The sequence below is a fragment of the Protopterus annectens genome, chromosome 7.part0 (genome assembly GCF_019279795.1).
Source record: "Protopterus annectens isolate FY-2018-M chromosome 7.part0, PAN1.0, whole genome shotgun sequence".
NCBI classification, from domain to species: Eukaryota; Metazoa; Chordata; order Ceratodontiformes; family Protopteridae; genus Protopterus; species Protopterus annectens.
The window spans coordinates 902,429,106-902,444,226 of NC_056739.1; the positions used below are offsets into that span (position 1 = coordinate 902,429,106).

Below are 15,121 nucleotides of genomic sequence, written 5' to 3' on the forward strand. Positions count from 1 at the left end.
ACACAAGACAAACAAAGGCAATTGACTTTCTTTTTCGGCTTTTCCCAGTTAGGGGTCACCAAAGCGGAACTCCGGTCCACTAATGATTGGCAGTTGATTTTTACGTACCAGCTTGCCAGGCCTGACGTACAACCTTCAACGAAGGTACGCCCATTCATGCATGTCTCCATGCAGGAGACGCTCTAGCTGAGAATTGAACCGGACAGCGTCTTACTGTAAGGCGACAACGCTACCGCAGCACCACCACCGCAGGTACAAAGGCAACTGACTACTTACTTCAAAAGGATGGCAACAAAAACCCAGTTATCTGCAAGACAAACTATGCAGGCTTTGGGCTTCATGGCATCCGGCATCCTACCGATTCCATATACAAGACTGCATATGAGGAAACTTCAATGGTACCTGAAAAGCTTATGGAGTCAACATTGTCACAGTCTGGAAACAATGATTCCTCTCATTCCCTGCCTACAACAGGAGTTTCTATGGTGGGCAAAGGAATGTCACCAAAACATGGGATGGGCCTTCTCTACCCCCGACAGCCAAACCTTAACAGACGCATCAGATCATGCATGGGGGCCCACATGGCGGGAAGATGCATTCAGGGCATATGGACCCCAAAACAAATGCATCTACTTATCAACCAAAAAGAGATGCTAGCTGTTCAAAATGCCGTGACAGCCTTCAAGGACTTACTTCATCCAGGACAACTACTGATAAGAACGGACAACACCACGGTTATGTGGTATATAAACAAGCAGGGGGGCATGCACTCATACCCACTTTGCAGACTAGCCATGGCACTGTGGGACACAGCTTTGACTTACCAAACACATCTTCAAGCGCAATTCCTGCCATGAAAACAAAAAACTCTGGCAGACTATTTAAGCAGAAACCTTATGGACCCTCACGAGTGGTAACTAGATCCACAAGTCTTCAGCATGATAAGAAAGAAATGGGGGAGCCCGGACATAGATCTATTTCCTCTCCTCAAAATTATCAATTGAAAAGATTCTGCACAATGACTTATTACAGACAAGCAAGGAAAGTGGACAACCCTATCCTTCAGCTGGAAAAATCTATCAGTTTATGCCTTTCCTCCCCTGCCTCTTCTTCCCAGGGTCCTACTAAAGTCAGACAAGAGAAACCAAAGATGATACTAATTGCCCCGGACTGGCCCTGCCAATACTGGTACCCAATCCCAAGGAACTTTTCCCAATACCCGCTTGGACCTTACTTCAAAGACCTCAACTACTGTCCCAGCCAAACAATCAGATCCTGCACAATCAACTCCAGACATTGAACCTGGCAGCATGGCTGATCATGTAGTTATACAAACAACACCTCTTAGTAAATCTGGGATGGATGTCATTTTGGAAGCCAGAAGGCCTAGTACTAGAAAATCTTATGCTGATAAATGGAAGAGATTCTGTGCTTGGAATCAAGCACAAGGAACTGATACAGCAGAACCAAATATTCCTCAGATATTACAATACTTGACTGAGATGCTTGACAAAAGGCCTATCTTTCTCATCAATTAAAATCCATGTCTCTGCCATTTTGGCTCATAACAATACAGACCCACCAATATTTCCTCATCCTTTACTAAAGCAGTATCTTAGAGGAGCCAAAAATTTAAGGCCTTCTAGATCATCACCAATACCTGCATGGGACCTCAGTTATGTGTTGGAAACACTCACCCTGCCTTTGAACCAGCTGCTACTGCTGATATAAAGTTCTTATCATGGAAAACAGCTCTGCTACTAGCAATTACTTCAGCAAGAAGAGTCTCAGAGCTACAGGCCCTAATGGCTGTGGAGCCTTTTATCATATTTTACCCAGACAGGGTGTGTCTGAGGACAAATCCTTCATTTATGCCTAAGGTGGTTTCCAATGTGGCTCTTAACTAAACTGTTCATCTGCCAACCTTTTATCCAAATCCGCAGAACAAGTGGGGAGAGAATTCTGCATTCCTTGGACGTACACAGACAGCTAAGATTCTACTTGAACAGGACGAAAGCTCTAAGAAAAACTGAGCAATTACTAGTCACACGTTGCAGGATCAAAAGGAAAGGCTATTTCAAAGCAGACTATTTCAAAGTGGATAAGCCACTGCATTTGTTCTGCTACTTACACCATGACAAACCTGTGCCCAACGGCATTAGGTCTCATTCTACCAGAGCTGCAGCTACTTCAGCAGCCTTTCTCAGGGGAGTACAAACCAAAGACATTCTAGAGGCTGCTATTTGGAGTTCTGTTCACACCTTTACAAAGCATTATCATTTGCCTCTCTAAGTCCAGGGCAGGCTTTGCCAGTGCAGTTCTGCAGGGCCTTATAGCCGCACCCAATGCTGTTTAGCTCCAGCCTCCCATCCATAGCTTTGGGATTCTACCCAAATGTAATGACTGCAACAGTAAAACATGAAGAACATAGTACAGTTGTGTACACTTACCATAAATGTAAGTGTTCAAGTGTATTCACTGTTGCAGTCCAGGTTACCCGCCTGCCATCCCCCTGTCATTCTAGAGTTTCTTTCCTTATCCATCTTCTACAACCTATGTGGTGTATTTGCTTGTAGATGAAGGTAAAGTTTGTATTGATGCATGTATACACACATCATATATATATATATATATATATATATATATATATATATATATATATATATATATATATATATATATATATATATATATATATATATATATATACACACACACACACACACACACACACACACACACACACACACACACACACACACACACACACACACACACACACACACACACACTTGCAACCTTTTTGGGGGCACCTGACATCTGGGGCAAGAAAAACTAAAGAAAATGGCATTGGCTGCTTGTTTTATACCCCTGATGTCATGGAAGAGGAGACAGCAACCGACGCAGACGTAGGACCCAAGACTTTGGAATTCAGGCCGACTGAGGGCAACCTGCCGGCAGATTACCCAAATGTAATGACTGGCAACAGTGAATACACTAACATCTACTTTTATGATAAGTGTACACAACTGTACTTTCTCAGTACTCTAACATGAGAAATACTCTGAACTCCAGCCCACAGCTTTCTTGCAAAAGAAAGCTGACACTAGCTTTATACTGTAAACATTTTGACATCTCAGTGGGAAGCCATCAGTTGAATGGGAGTGGGGGTGGGGTTAAGCCGAAGTTCAGACAGACGTACAGACCTCTCCAGCCATATCTTAGTAGTTATGACAAGTGCAACAATGTAAAGATTAGGTACACAATTTATAAAGGTCAGTGGTTGATAAAACTTTGACAATCAGTTACATTGATTACTAACTTTCTATTAAGCTCTTTACATATGTCCTTTCTGGTGGCATTTTCCTCAGCTGGTAAACTGATTTGCTTGCTTAACAGACTGAGCTTTCATCCAAGGTTAGGCAGTAGCCTCTCTCTCTCTCTCTCTCTCTCATTACAAATATAACTTCACTATAACCTTACAAAAACATACATATTAAACAAATTCTACACAAAAAATCTACAATAAACTTCTGCTCAGTTTCTCAATATTTCTTAGAACTTATGAATTTCAAAATATAAATATGAATCTGTAAAATCACTATCATACTGAAAAAGTTTTTACCTAATTCCTTACATCCGAGTGACGCCTCCAGGTGCATCTGTAGTCAACGCCTACTGATGCCTCTAGGCGTCAAATATTGATTGTTCATATTTGCATCAATAATTCCAAAACCGTGGTATGTACAAGGTTTTAAAAGATTTAATCTTAAAGCTTACACAATGGCAAACAACTTAATTAGTACTTGGCGTCTGTCTAGTGTAAGTAAATAGATATTAACTGTGTTTTTTAAAGATATTAATTTACAGATATTTTTTAAATATCTCAATAAAACAGACAGAACTCCTTAGCCTTATATGAAAGTTCTCTGCTAGATGAATAAAATGCTGTCAGTGTGTGTGTATAACTCAAGTACATGTAATATTTTGTAAAGTTACAATATCTGAGCAAGTGTAATAGTTAATGTGTTTACTGTGACTTATAAAATTCAGTTGAAGACCTAGAATCAAAGAGTACAACAACTATAAAAATAGTTTGTGCTGAAGGGTTTGCCACTTATACTACTTTCACAACCCCTATGGTTCCAGACATATGAACACTTTTGTATGTGAGGACATAACGTGATTCTGTCAAATGGCTTAAGTTCCGCCCATTGGAAGTTACAGTGCAAACTTCTGGAGCTCAGTTGGAGTGAATCAGTTACAATTCTCTAAAATCAAAAGGATTCAGCTAATAAATTCAGCACTTTAAAAAGCACAGCAAAATTCATGAAGTCCACGTACCTTGTGTACATAAATAACGTACCCTCTACATCGGTCTTCTCCTAAAAACAAAAAGACACATGTTATTGTGTACAAAGACAAGTGTTATTGTGAAATGAAACGGCATACTAGTCAGTCAATTATGATTCACAGATATTATACTGACAGCAATTTATCAAGAAGGAAAACTTATTAAAACTTTCTCGCTCTCTCTCCAGAGTGGTGTGCCGGAGTTTATATTTAGTACAGAAGATGTGGAGAAGGGCAAAGCCCCCTCACCAAAAGGAACCCTAGATTCTATCAACTGAAAGAGCAACTTTGACGACTTGATCTACTCACTAAAATGAGTCTTGATAAAGCAGACCTAAACCAGCCCACTGAAACCATAAGTAGTTTTAAAAGGCAGACTTAGAAAAACAAATTCTGAAGCACAACAGGCCAAAATAAAACAAAATATAGGACTTTACGTATCCATTAATGTTACTAGGGATATCATTCAACACAAAAACAGGCTTTACATTCAGCAAGTTCCTAAAATAATGCATTCTTCTGCTCCACTACACTGGATGACCAAAAATAGATACTAATTCGATCAGCTGTGTAATATTAAAAAGGGAGAACTCTACAAAACTGGACTGAGTTAGAGTTTCAGAGCTATGGTGCAAGAAAGGGATACAGAGCAATGATACAGGAGTAGGAAACATTACTGACAGGACTGACTACAGGAAATCAAGAAGTTGCAGGGCAATCAATAACAGTTTAAATGAACGGAAGCAAGAATGACATGTAGCAAAACGGGCATAGACTATTATAGAGCTAAATGAATTCAGAAAGGTGGCTTTGAAGCAAGGTTTATTTATTTATTTTTTATAAAAATCCAAACTCAAATTGTTAGCCCTGAGACTGTGAATGCAAAGTGACTAAAGTACTGTCAAAATACTGACTCATAGGTAAGGTACTAGGCTATCGACCCAAGGGCCTAAGTAAGCCTAGCCGACAAGGTTCCCTGGCTTCCGCCACCCAAGAAAGTTAATTTCCTGTGCCCCCATTGGAGAGCCACAGAAGTGTCCCCCAGGGTGTATTTCCTATTTCCCAGCCACTCAAGATTTTTCTTTAAGAATGCTAATGAGGAGCTTTGCTTGACATAGATGGGTAGCTTGTTCCAGAGTAAAGGATGTCTCTGGGACAGGAATCTATCCCTCCAGCATGTCCTGTTTATTGTGGTGACAAGGTTTAGGTCCTTAGGAGTGTAGCGCAGAGGGATTGGGATTTCTTTAGGTGTAGGATATCCAACAGCTCTGGGCTTAACATAGCTTTATATGTTACGCAGAGATCTCCTCGGAGTAGGTGATATGCTACAGACTAAAGCTGGAGTTTTTTTGAGACCGTCAGTGTAGGGCATCTGTTTGAGGCCGGAAATCCTCTTTGTGAGGTACTTCTGTGGCCTTTCCAGCTGCTGCAGATGTCTTGTGAGGTACATTCCAAAAGGAGCGCTGTACTCTATAATGGGTCTAATGAGTGCCGAGTACATGGGAACAAAGACCTTTTTTTTCCTGGATGAGAACCCTTTTGTGATGGTGTCACACAAGGATTTCCTGACTACTGTGGCGATGTGATTATCAAAGGAGAGACTAGTGCCCACCTGGGTCCCAAGGTCTCTCATCACACATTCGGCGTTAAGTAGACTGTCGTTTATGTGGTAGTTCATGGGTACAGAGTTTTTACCAAAGGGGATGACAAAGCACTTTTTGGCATCGAGCTTGAGGCCATGCCTCTGACACCAGGCATCTGTCTCAATGGAGGCCCTTCTGTAGGATGTCCACATCATTTGGGGACTCTACTATGGCTCCTAGTTTGCAGTCACCTGCGAACTTCGTTAGCTAGAGGCCTTCTATGTTAGCCTGTACTTCTGGGACCGCTCCTGTTTGGTATCTACTTCCCTGGACTGAACCCTGTGGTACTCCACTTGTCACTGGTTTGAAGTCAGATTTGGAGTCTGCAACTTTTAAAGTGTGAGTTCTGTCAGTGAGTCAGCTGGCAACCCATCCTGTTACATAGGGATTTACACCTAGTTTAGTGAGTTTATCTAAAATTCCAGAATGGGGAATGGTGTCAAAAGCCTTGGTGAGGTCAAGATAGGCTGTGTGAACCACCTTACCCTCATCTACGACTTTGGTGACTGCCTCAAATAAGTTTATCAGGTTCAGAAGGCATGATCTGCCTTTCACAAACCCAAACTGGGTGGGATCCAGAGTTTGGATGTTACCAATGTCTTTGTTTACGAGTGTCATGATGATACGTTCCATGGCCTTGCAGACCAGGCTCATCAGGCTTACAGGGCGATAGTTCCAAGATCAGTGGTGGCTCCTCATTTGTGGAGTGGAATAACTGTTGCTGTGCGCCATTCAGTGGGCACAAAGCCTGTCATGAGACCATGATTGAACATGGTGCTTAGTTGGGTAGCCAGTTCATTCTGAACTTCATGTAAAATGCAGCCTGGGATGCTGTCCAGTCCTATGGATGCTGTGTTTTTGGTTTTAGAGAGTGCAGCTTTTACCTGCATAGATGTGATTACAAGGACTCTGCATTCTTCCTGTATAGATATGGGTCCTTTAGGGGGTAAGAGGGGGGCAAAGTTAGCACTGAACCTATCTGCCAAGATATTGGCAATATCAGTTGGTTCTGTAATTTTCCTGCTGCTGTGCTGTAACTCTGAGCAGACCTGGGTGTTGCCATTGAGATTCCTGACAGCTATAGAATGCTTTTTGGTTGCCCTTAGAATCGGTGGCAATTTTGTTTTCTTAGCTAGCTTTCGAGGATCTTATAAGGGATCTCAGCTACTTTCTGAGGCTGACCAGGGAGGAGCTCTTTCACTCATGGGATTTTACTCTTTTTTGCAACAGTTTCTTCCTTCTGTTTTAGAGTTTATGGCAGGGGACCAGCAGATTGACTTCATTTTTTTGGAGGATAGCGTCTTGGTTCTGTGACACAAGGATTCAAGACAACAGAGGGGATTTTGGAAGTATTTAGAAAATGCTACCAAAAAACTATATACTGAAAGCTGAGTAGGAGAAAAGAATGACATTGCATGTACAGTCTAGAGGAGGAGAGAAAAGTTGCTCCTCATCTTAGAGCAAGACGGAACATGACTTAACCATTAGCAAACAAAAAGGGCCAAGCCTCCAGGTTTATATGGAATCCAGACTGAAATTAGGAGGAGAACAAGTGGAGAAAAACTGAAAGAGATGTGGCTTGGCTTGTTTAATAGCATTCTTAAAGGAGAGGCTATGTCAGCCATGGAAGCAGGTATTTTTTGGTGGCAATACACAAACAGGTTCAAGATTCTATGGACCTTGAATCATATAGGCCCATTTCAGGTCTGAACCACAACTACAAGGTCTTTATGACAACTGTGGCAAAAAGGCTAACTCTACTCCAGACAAAGATTATACACTTTAGGCCAAAGTGGATTTACTGAGGGAAGGCAAACACTTGACAAACAAAACTTTGATGCTGCAGCTTTCATGCAGAAAGACAGGTCAGATGTGCTGTTGATTGGCCAAGATGCAGAAAAGGCCTTTGACAGAGTATGTTGGAGGTTTTTAAAGCTAGTGACTGAGTTTGTTATGCCAAAGAAGCTGGTTAACGTAATATTTTAAAATTTATTAACAAGCAGAGACACAGATTAAGATAATGGGTCTCATTCAAGAGGATGATCTCTTTCCAAGGCACAAGGGAAAGTTGCCCCCTCTCTCCCCCGTACTATCTGAAGAGTATCAGCACTGCAGTGTAACAACTGGTATGGGAAGCAGCAGAAAATGTCTAGATTTGCTAATAATGTGATTTATTCGGTATGCCCAGAAATATATATCCATCTGCTTTTCCACATGCTTGAGAAGTACAAGTTGAACAGGTACAAAATTACTGAGAATAAAATGAAGGCAACTGCGATTGATTATATCTCCACTTTTAACTTGGACTTGGTGCAAGATTATCCTTACTTATTGGAATATGTTAAAAAGGAGATATTGGGGGGGGGGGGGGGGTTGATGTGTTCAAAGGGCAGCCAGGGAAACATGGAACGGTATTCAAGACAATTTAGATTCTTTGAGAAGGTGGGAATTGATGCTTATGGACTAAAATAGCAAATAATTGCAATCAATAAGTCTTTTAGTCACCCTGCTCTATTATGCAGGACAAGCTTACTTCTAAAGTTAAGATTAATTTATCTGGGGGAAAAAAGGCTCCAAGATAAAGATGGACTAGACTAATCCTACCAAGGAACAGAGAAGGATGGCTGCACCAGATTTTAATCTACATTATACGGCTATACGGATTAGATCATCATACCTTTTGTAAATGGATTATAACAACCCAAAATGGACGTTAAAGATAGTGAAACAAAGGAAAATGGTGAAGTCTAGTGGCAGACATGATTTAGAAAGCATTATGAAGCTCCTAATATATATGGACTGGTATTTAATTAAAAATATACAGAATGGTAAAGGAGAGAAAAAAAAAAAAAAAAAAGAGAGGGAGACTGAATTGGTTAGGTTAACTCCAACAGGTATAAACACATGTAAGACTAGGGTCAGAAGTTAGGGGGCAGCAACAGGAAGTTTGTCATGTTACAGAGTTCAGATAATTCAGGAGGGCGAGTACAAGAGCTGGACTGAAGTCAGTGGAGAATCCAATCCCACATAGGTGTCAGTTGCTTTATGTGGGAATAGTGAGAGCAAATTCAAAATGCAAATGCAGACAGTCATCATCATCATCCCCTTTTTCCCCATTTACATGGGGTCGGGGTACTGTGTTAACTGTCACCAATTCTCTCGATTCAGTGCGACACTCCTGCCTTCTTCAACACTCATGCCTGACTATCGCAGATCTTCTTTCACACAGTCCATCCACCTCTTTGCTGGATGTCCTCGCTTCCTCTTACTTTCTTCCTATCCGTCCCAAATCTCCCTCACCAGATTGTCTTCTGCTTTTCTACACATGTACTCGTACCATCGTAATCTGTTTTCTTTGATCTTTTCTGCAATTGGAGCTACTTTGGCTTCTGCTCTTATGTCCTCATTTCTTCGCCTATCCTGCAGTGTGCATCCTACCACCTTTCTCAGGCACTTCATTTCCATCACCTCTAGCTTCAACTGTGCTGCCCTTACTGCCCAGGTTTCTGTACCATACAGTAGTACTGGTCGAACCACTGTCTTGTACACCTTACTTTTCAGCTTCTTTGGCATTCTTCTGTCATAGACTACACCTGATACTCTATGACAGTTGGCTGCAGCCCCTCTGATTCTAGTTTTGACCTCTTCATTCAGACTACCCTTCTCCTCAACCACCCCTCCCAGATACTTGAAGCCATTTACCTGTTCCACTATCTTCCCATCTATCTCTATTCTCAGCTTCTTCTGATTTCTCCAATCTGCTGCCATTACCACTGTCTTATCTGTGCTTAGTTTCATCCCATGTGCCTTCAGATTTGCATTCCATTCCTATCCTTTGCTGAAGTTCTAGATCAGAGTCTGCCTGTAATGCCACATCGTCTGCATACAGCAGCTTTGTTGCTCTAACCCCTCCAACCTGTTTGCTGATGTAGTCCATTACCAGTATGAACAGCAGTGGGCTCAGAGCTGAACCCTGGTGTACACCCACTCCCACTGGGAACCCCTCAGTGAGGCCAAACACTGTTCGTACTCGAGTCACTGGGTCCTTGTACATAGCCTGTACTAATTCTACCAATGTTTCAACCACCGCAGTACTGCCCAGATCAGCTTTCTTGGGACCTTGTCATATGCTTTCTCCAAGTCTAGAAAAAGCCCAGTTTGACTCTCTCCTCTTCTCAAGTATCTGTCTCAATGCAAACATCGAGTCAATTGTGCTGCATCCTGATCTGAATCCGAACTGTTCACCTCCCATCTTACATTCTACTATTCTGCGTATTCATCTACTATTCTGCGTATCCATTTATCAATCACCCTCTCCAGAACTTTCATGCAGTGCGGTAGGAGTTTGATGCCTCTGTACTGTCCACAGTTGTGGATGCCCCCTTTGTTCTTGTACACTGACATGAGTATGCTTATTCTCCAGTCATCTGGAATACGCCTTTCTCTCCACACTGCAATTAGTACCCTCAGGAGCAATTTCTCCCCTAGCTCACCCAGCATCTTTATCATATCTGCTGTGACCTCATCCGAGCCTGCTGCTTTCCCAGACTTCATTTTCCTTAGTGCTGCTCTTACTTCTTCTAAGCTGGGCTCCTCTTCTACTCTCATTGTAGGCTGTTTCTGGGGCAGTACCGCTTCTGTGGGGTTTTCTTCATTCAGAAGCTGCTGGAAATACTCCTTCCATCTGCCTTTGATGTCCTGTGGGCTGGTAAGCAAGTTGTTGCTGGAAACCCTTATGAAGGGTGTCTGACTATCTTCTTTATCTTTCTGTCTTTGCCTTGCAACCTGGTATAGTTTCTTTGTGCCCCTTACTGAGTCACTTTCCAGAAGCTGATAGAGTGCCTCCGATGCCCTATTATTTGCTATTGCAACTTCTTTCTTAGTTTCTTTGTTAGCCAACCAGTAGTCCTTCCTAGCTTGGTCAGTCTTTTCAATCTCCCACTTCTTCCTGCACTCCTTTATTTTGATTACTTGCTGCACTTCTGCATTCCACCACCAGCTTTCCTTATGTACCTTATTTCCATACCTGGCTCGGCCACATATCTTTTCTGTAGTCCTAACACATGCTGTTTTTAGGTGCTGCCACTCTTCAACTCCACCTATTTCCTCCTCTTCTTGGGGTGCTAGAGCCCAGTCTCATTCCTTGAACTGCTGTAATTTTCTCTCCAGTCAACTTCCAGGTCTTCAGCCTGGTCTCTGTTGACCTTAGAGCCTTCTCTGACCACTGCACAAGGTACAAGGTTCGATCCTGACTTCCGACTAATGCCCGTTTGGAGTTTGCATGTTCTCTCTGTGTCTCCGTGGGGTTTCTCCCATGTTCGAAAAACATGCTGAGTGTTTCCATCTCAAACTCACCAATGAATGGAGCTGTGGGCAGCAGCACAGACGCTACATGGTGCCCAATGGGGGGAAGAGTTGTAAAACGACCAACCGCTTTGGAAATCTATTGTGGTGCGCAGTATCCTCAAGATACAACACTGATCACAAACTGCGTGCCGTGGCAGGGCTAGCCACTCGGTGTAAAAATGGCTCTAGGTGATTCGGTCATGTTGACTGTCGCCACAAAATGGGCATAGGTAGTTACCGGTGATAAGTGGGTGGAGAACCCGGCCTACTCTCCGACCCACGCCAGGGACCCATGCTAACGGTGGGAGGGGTATATGTCCCCTATTGGCCAGTGTGTGCCCACCATAAAAGCCCAGCAGCCCTGGGTCAATAGGCTACTGGCTGGCTGGCCAGTGTCTAGTTGCCCAGCCTGGGTTACCTGGGATAGCTCTGTCGAGTGAGAGCTTGACATAAAACCAACCAACCTGCCAAACATGAAATGAGAATTGCTACGCTTAATGTAGGTTCACTGACAGGACGCAGCTTAGAAGTGGATGACATGATGATACGGAGGAGGCTGGACATCCTATGTATCCAAGAGACGAGATGGAAGGGCAGTGCAACAAAGCCACTTGGTTTGGGATCCAGACTCTACTACTCAGGTGGTGGACAGGCTAGAAATGGTGTAGGAATTGTGGTGAGAGAGGCTTCAGAAGTCAGTGAGGGATGTCATCAGAATTAATGACAGACTCATGACAATCAGACTCCAGTGTAATGACAGGACAGTATTCATAATCTCAGCCTGTGCCCCACAGCAGGGTTGTGATAATGAGGAAAAGAGTGTATTCAGGCAGCAGTTGCAGGACCTACTAGACAAAACAGGACAACATGAATTGGTGTTGATAATGGGTGACTTAAATGCACATATCGGGACAGACAGAACAGGATATGAGGACTGACTGGGTCCACATGGGTGGAGCAATAGGAATAAAGAAGGAGAAGCCATTCTAGACTTCTGTCTGGCAAATGGCTTGATAGTAGCCAACACATGGCTCAGAAAGAGACAGTCACAAGATCACATACAAGAGTAGCCAACATGCAACTCAGGTAGACTTCCTCCTAGTAAGGAAAAGGCAATGGGGTAGAATCCAAGATTGCAAAGTCATCCCCAGTGAAACAGTCTGTTCACAGCATAAACCAGTAGTTGCCACAATCAGCTGCAAGCAAATGCAGACAGTGAGCAAATAAGAATGCAAATGTAGACAGTGTTCAACAGCAGGGGACAGCCTTATGGGTAAAAATCAGTTAAACCACAATGAGCTTATTTATACTCAACACAGAGACTAAGGGTATACCAGGTGGTATAAGGCAACTGTATGGGCCAGAGGGGTGCTTTGAAACTAAACTGGGAGCAGAATTAACCAGTGAGCACTGGAGAAGTACTTGCTTGGCCCAAGAATGTAGCAAAGTCTAGGAAGTACATAAGTTTGTCATGGCACTATTTAGAAAACACACACTGAAAAACTGGAGAAACTGTCACCATCCACTTTTACTGTGTTACTAGTACTTCGTCATCAAGCCTTCCAGGGAAAAATCATGCACAGGAATGGTGTGCTTTACATACATTCCAGCTACATTGAAGGCGTTCGTGCACAGGTTTTGGCCTATTATACAGCAGGATGGGGAAGTGGGCAACATTTTCAAGGGTAGGGTTGTTTTTTCTCATAGTAGATTTCACAACCTGAAGGAATTATTGCACAGTAGGGTAAGTAGGATGGAAACTGGTTCTAACACAGTAGGCACCTTCAGATGTGAAAGGTGCAAGGTGTGTGACAAGGTCAAGAACGTTTCAGGTACTTTGATTAATGGAAAGAAGTTCATTGCCCTGGGATCTTATAATTGCAGTACCAGTGGGGTTGTTTATGTCATTGGATGTGATTGTCTAACTGTAAAGTGAGACAGAGGCCAAACCAGAAGAATGGTGAAAAGAAGAATTAAGGGGCATTTGGGCAATATGAGACACGTTAGGCTTAATAATCCTGTGACCCAGCATTTCCACGCTCTTCACAATGGTAACACTAGCAGTTTATTTTTTTGTTTGTTTTAAACAAACCTCAGGCAGTACAAGGCATGGAATATGGGCGCATTTTGTTAAGGATAAATTTAAAGCTATTGACCAAATAAGTGAGGACCCTAGAAGTAGGTATGAGCCATTAAAATTAGAGAGAAAAGAACTGGTTTGGCAGTTAAGAACAAATGCAAACCAGTACCCAGGAATTAACGAAATGTCCTCGATTAAATGTATTTTGAGGCTGAAAAATATGGAACGATAATAGTAAATTTCCATAGGGCGAGATCCTTAAGTTAAAAGATTCTTCTAAAGGGCAATTCAAAAGACAGACTGGTTTTACTTGGTTCTACAATACAATATTTTATATAAGTAGTAAATGTGTTTTTTCATGCTTGTTGTTGTATATGTTCTCATTGGTTTGCACATATATTTTATATCTTTACGATTTGGCCACTTATGTAAAATCATACAAGGTTTAGTAAAGTTTTAACATGGTATGTACAAGAGGTTAGAAATATAGAAAGTGAGGTTCAGATTTTCGAACCCAGATCTTCTTATAAAATAGTTATTTTATTCTACTTTATGAAACAAGTATTATTTATTTTTTATAAAATGGGACTTTAGGACCATCAATAAGAGGTATAAATTTAACACAAGTGTCATTTACATTATATACATTCCAAATATTTGGATATTTTTAGTAGCATTTTATAAACGTTGAAGGGTGAACAGAGTGAGGTTTGGTTAACTTAAGGGTGCACCACTAGTTTACTTTAAAGTTAATATTTCAATGCAAAGATTATATAAAAGGGCACATAAAATGTCTACCAGAATAGCCCTGACCAGTATAAAGAGAGTATAAGAGATTTCAGACATTTAAGATATTTGAACTCACGTCACTTGACAAATAGGCAATCAGGCTTTTTAGTATTTACTATAACCAACAGAAACCGTACAATTTCACATAGTTTATGCATTTATTTTAAGAACCATAAGAGTAAAGGAAGTACAATATTATCTGTATAATATATTTACATATTTTCACAATACACACCTTTTAAATATTCTAAATATTTTAAATGTACATATCTATGTATGTTTAAAAGATTGTGGGTATTAATTTTCTTTAAGGAATTGACCATGGTTAGATTGTTTAATTGAAAAATTAAAGAATGTTTTAAATTTAAGGAATTAGGTCGACTGTCCTAATTGTCTTCTGAGGAAGTTGCGTTATGGTACAGCGACGAAAAGTGTATTGTATTTTAGCGCTTAAAGAAAGTGTTTTATAATTTTAATAAATCGAAATTGCTTTAGAAGTTGAAGTCTCCACGGAATCCTGGTCCTTCTTTTGTTGGTTTGTTTCTTCTCTGGAGTTGTTAACTAAGGATGAAAAGTAGATATATTATTAATTTTGGAACTTTGTGGCCCCATGGGCTTAATATGGAATTAGATTTACATGTATATGATGAAATGTTTTAGTATGCATTATTTTATAAATGCATAGATATATATAGGATGAATGATTTATTTGTATAGGATAAAATAATTAAGCATTTGTTAATCTGAAGATCTATAGGTGCATTGGCATGAACTTCTTAAATTAGTTAATCGAAGTACTAGGAACACAATAAAAGTGGATGGTGACCGTTTCGAGTGCGTTTTTTCTATCCTTGGTGAGTTGGTTTGTGGAGTGTGTTTTTTGGAGCATGGCACTATTTACCCAGGTATT

At 41.3% G+C, this 15,121-nt stretch overlaps 1 protein-coding gene across 1 annotated transcript in view; it reads right to left on the reverse strand.

Moving 5' to 3' along the window:
• DCP1A (decapping mRNA 1A) overlaps positions 1-15,121 on the reverse strand; it is a 1,118,752-nt gene that overhangs the window by 1,080,203 nt on the left and 23,428 nt on the right. The window contains exon 2 of the mRNA XM_044077482.1: positions 4,345-4,385. Within this exon, the coding sequence (XP_043933417.1) occupies positions 4,345-4,385 (41 nt within the window). The remainder of the gene's footprint in view (positions 1-4,344; positions 4,386-15,121) is intronic.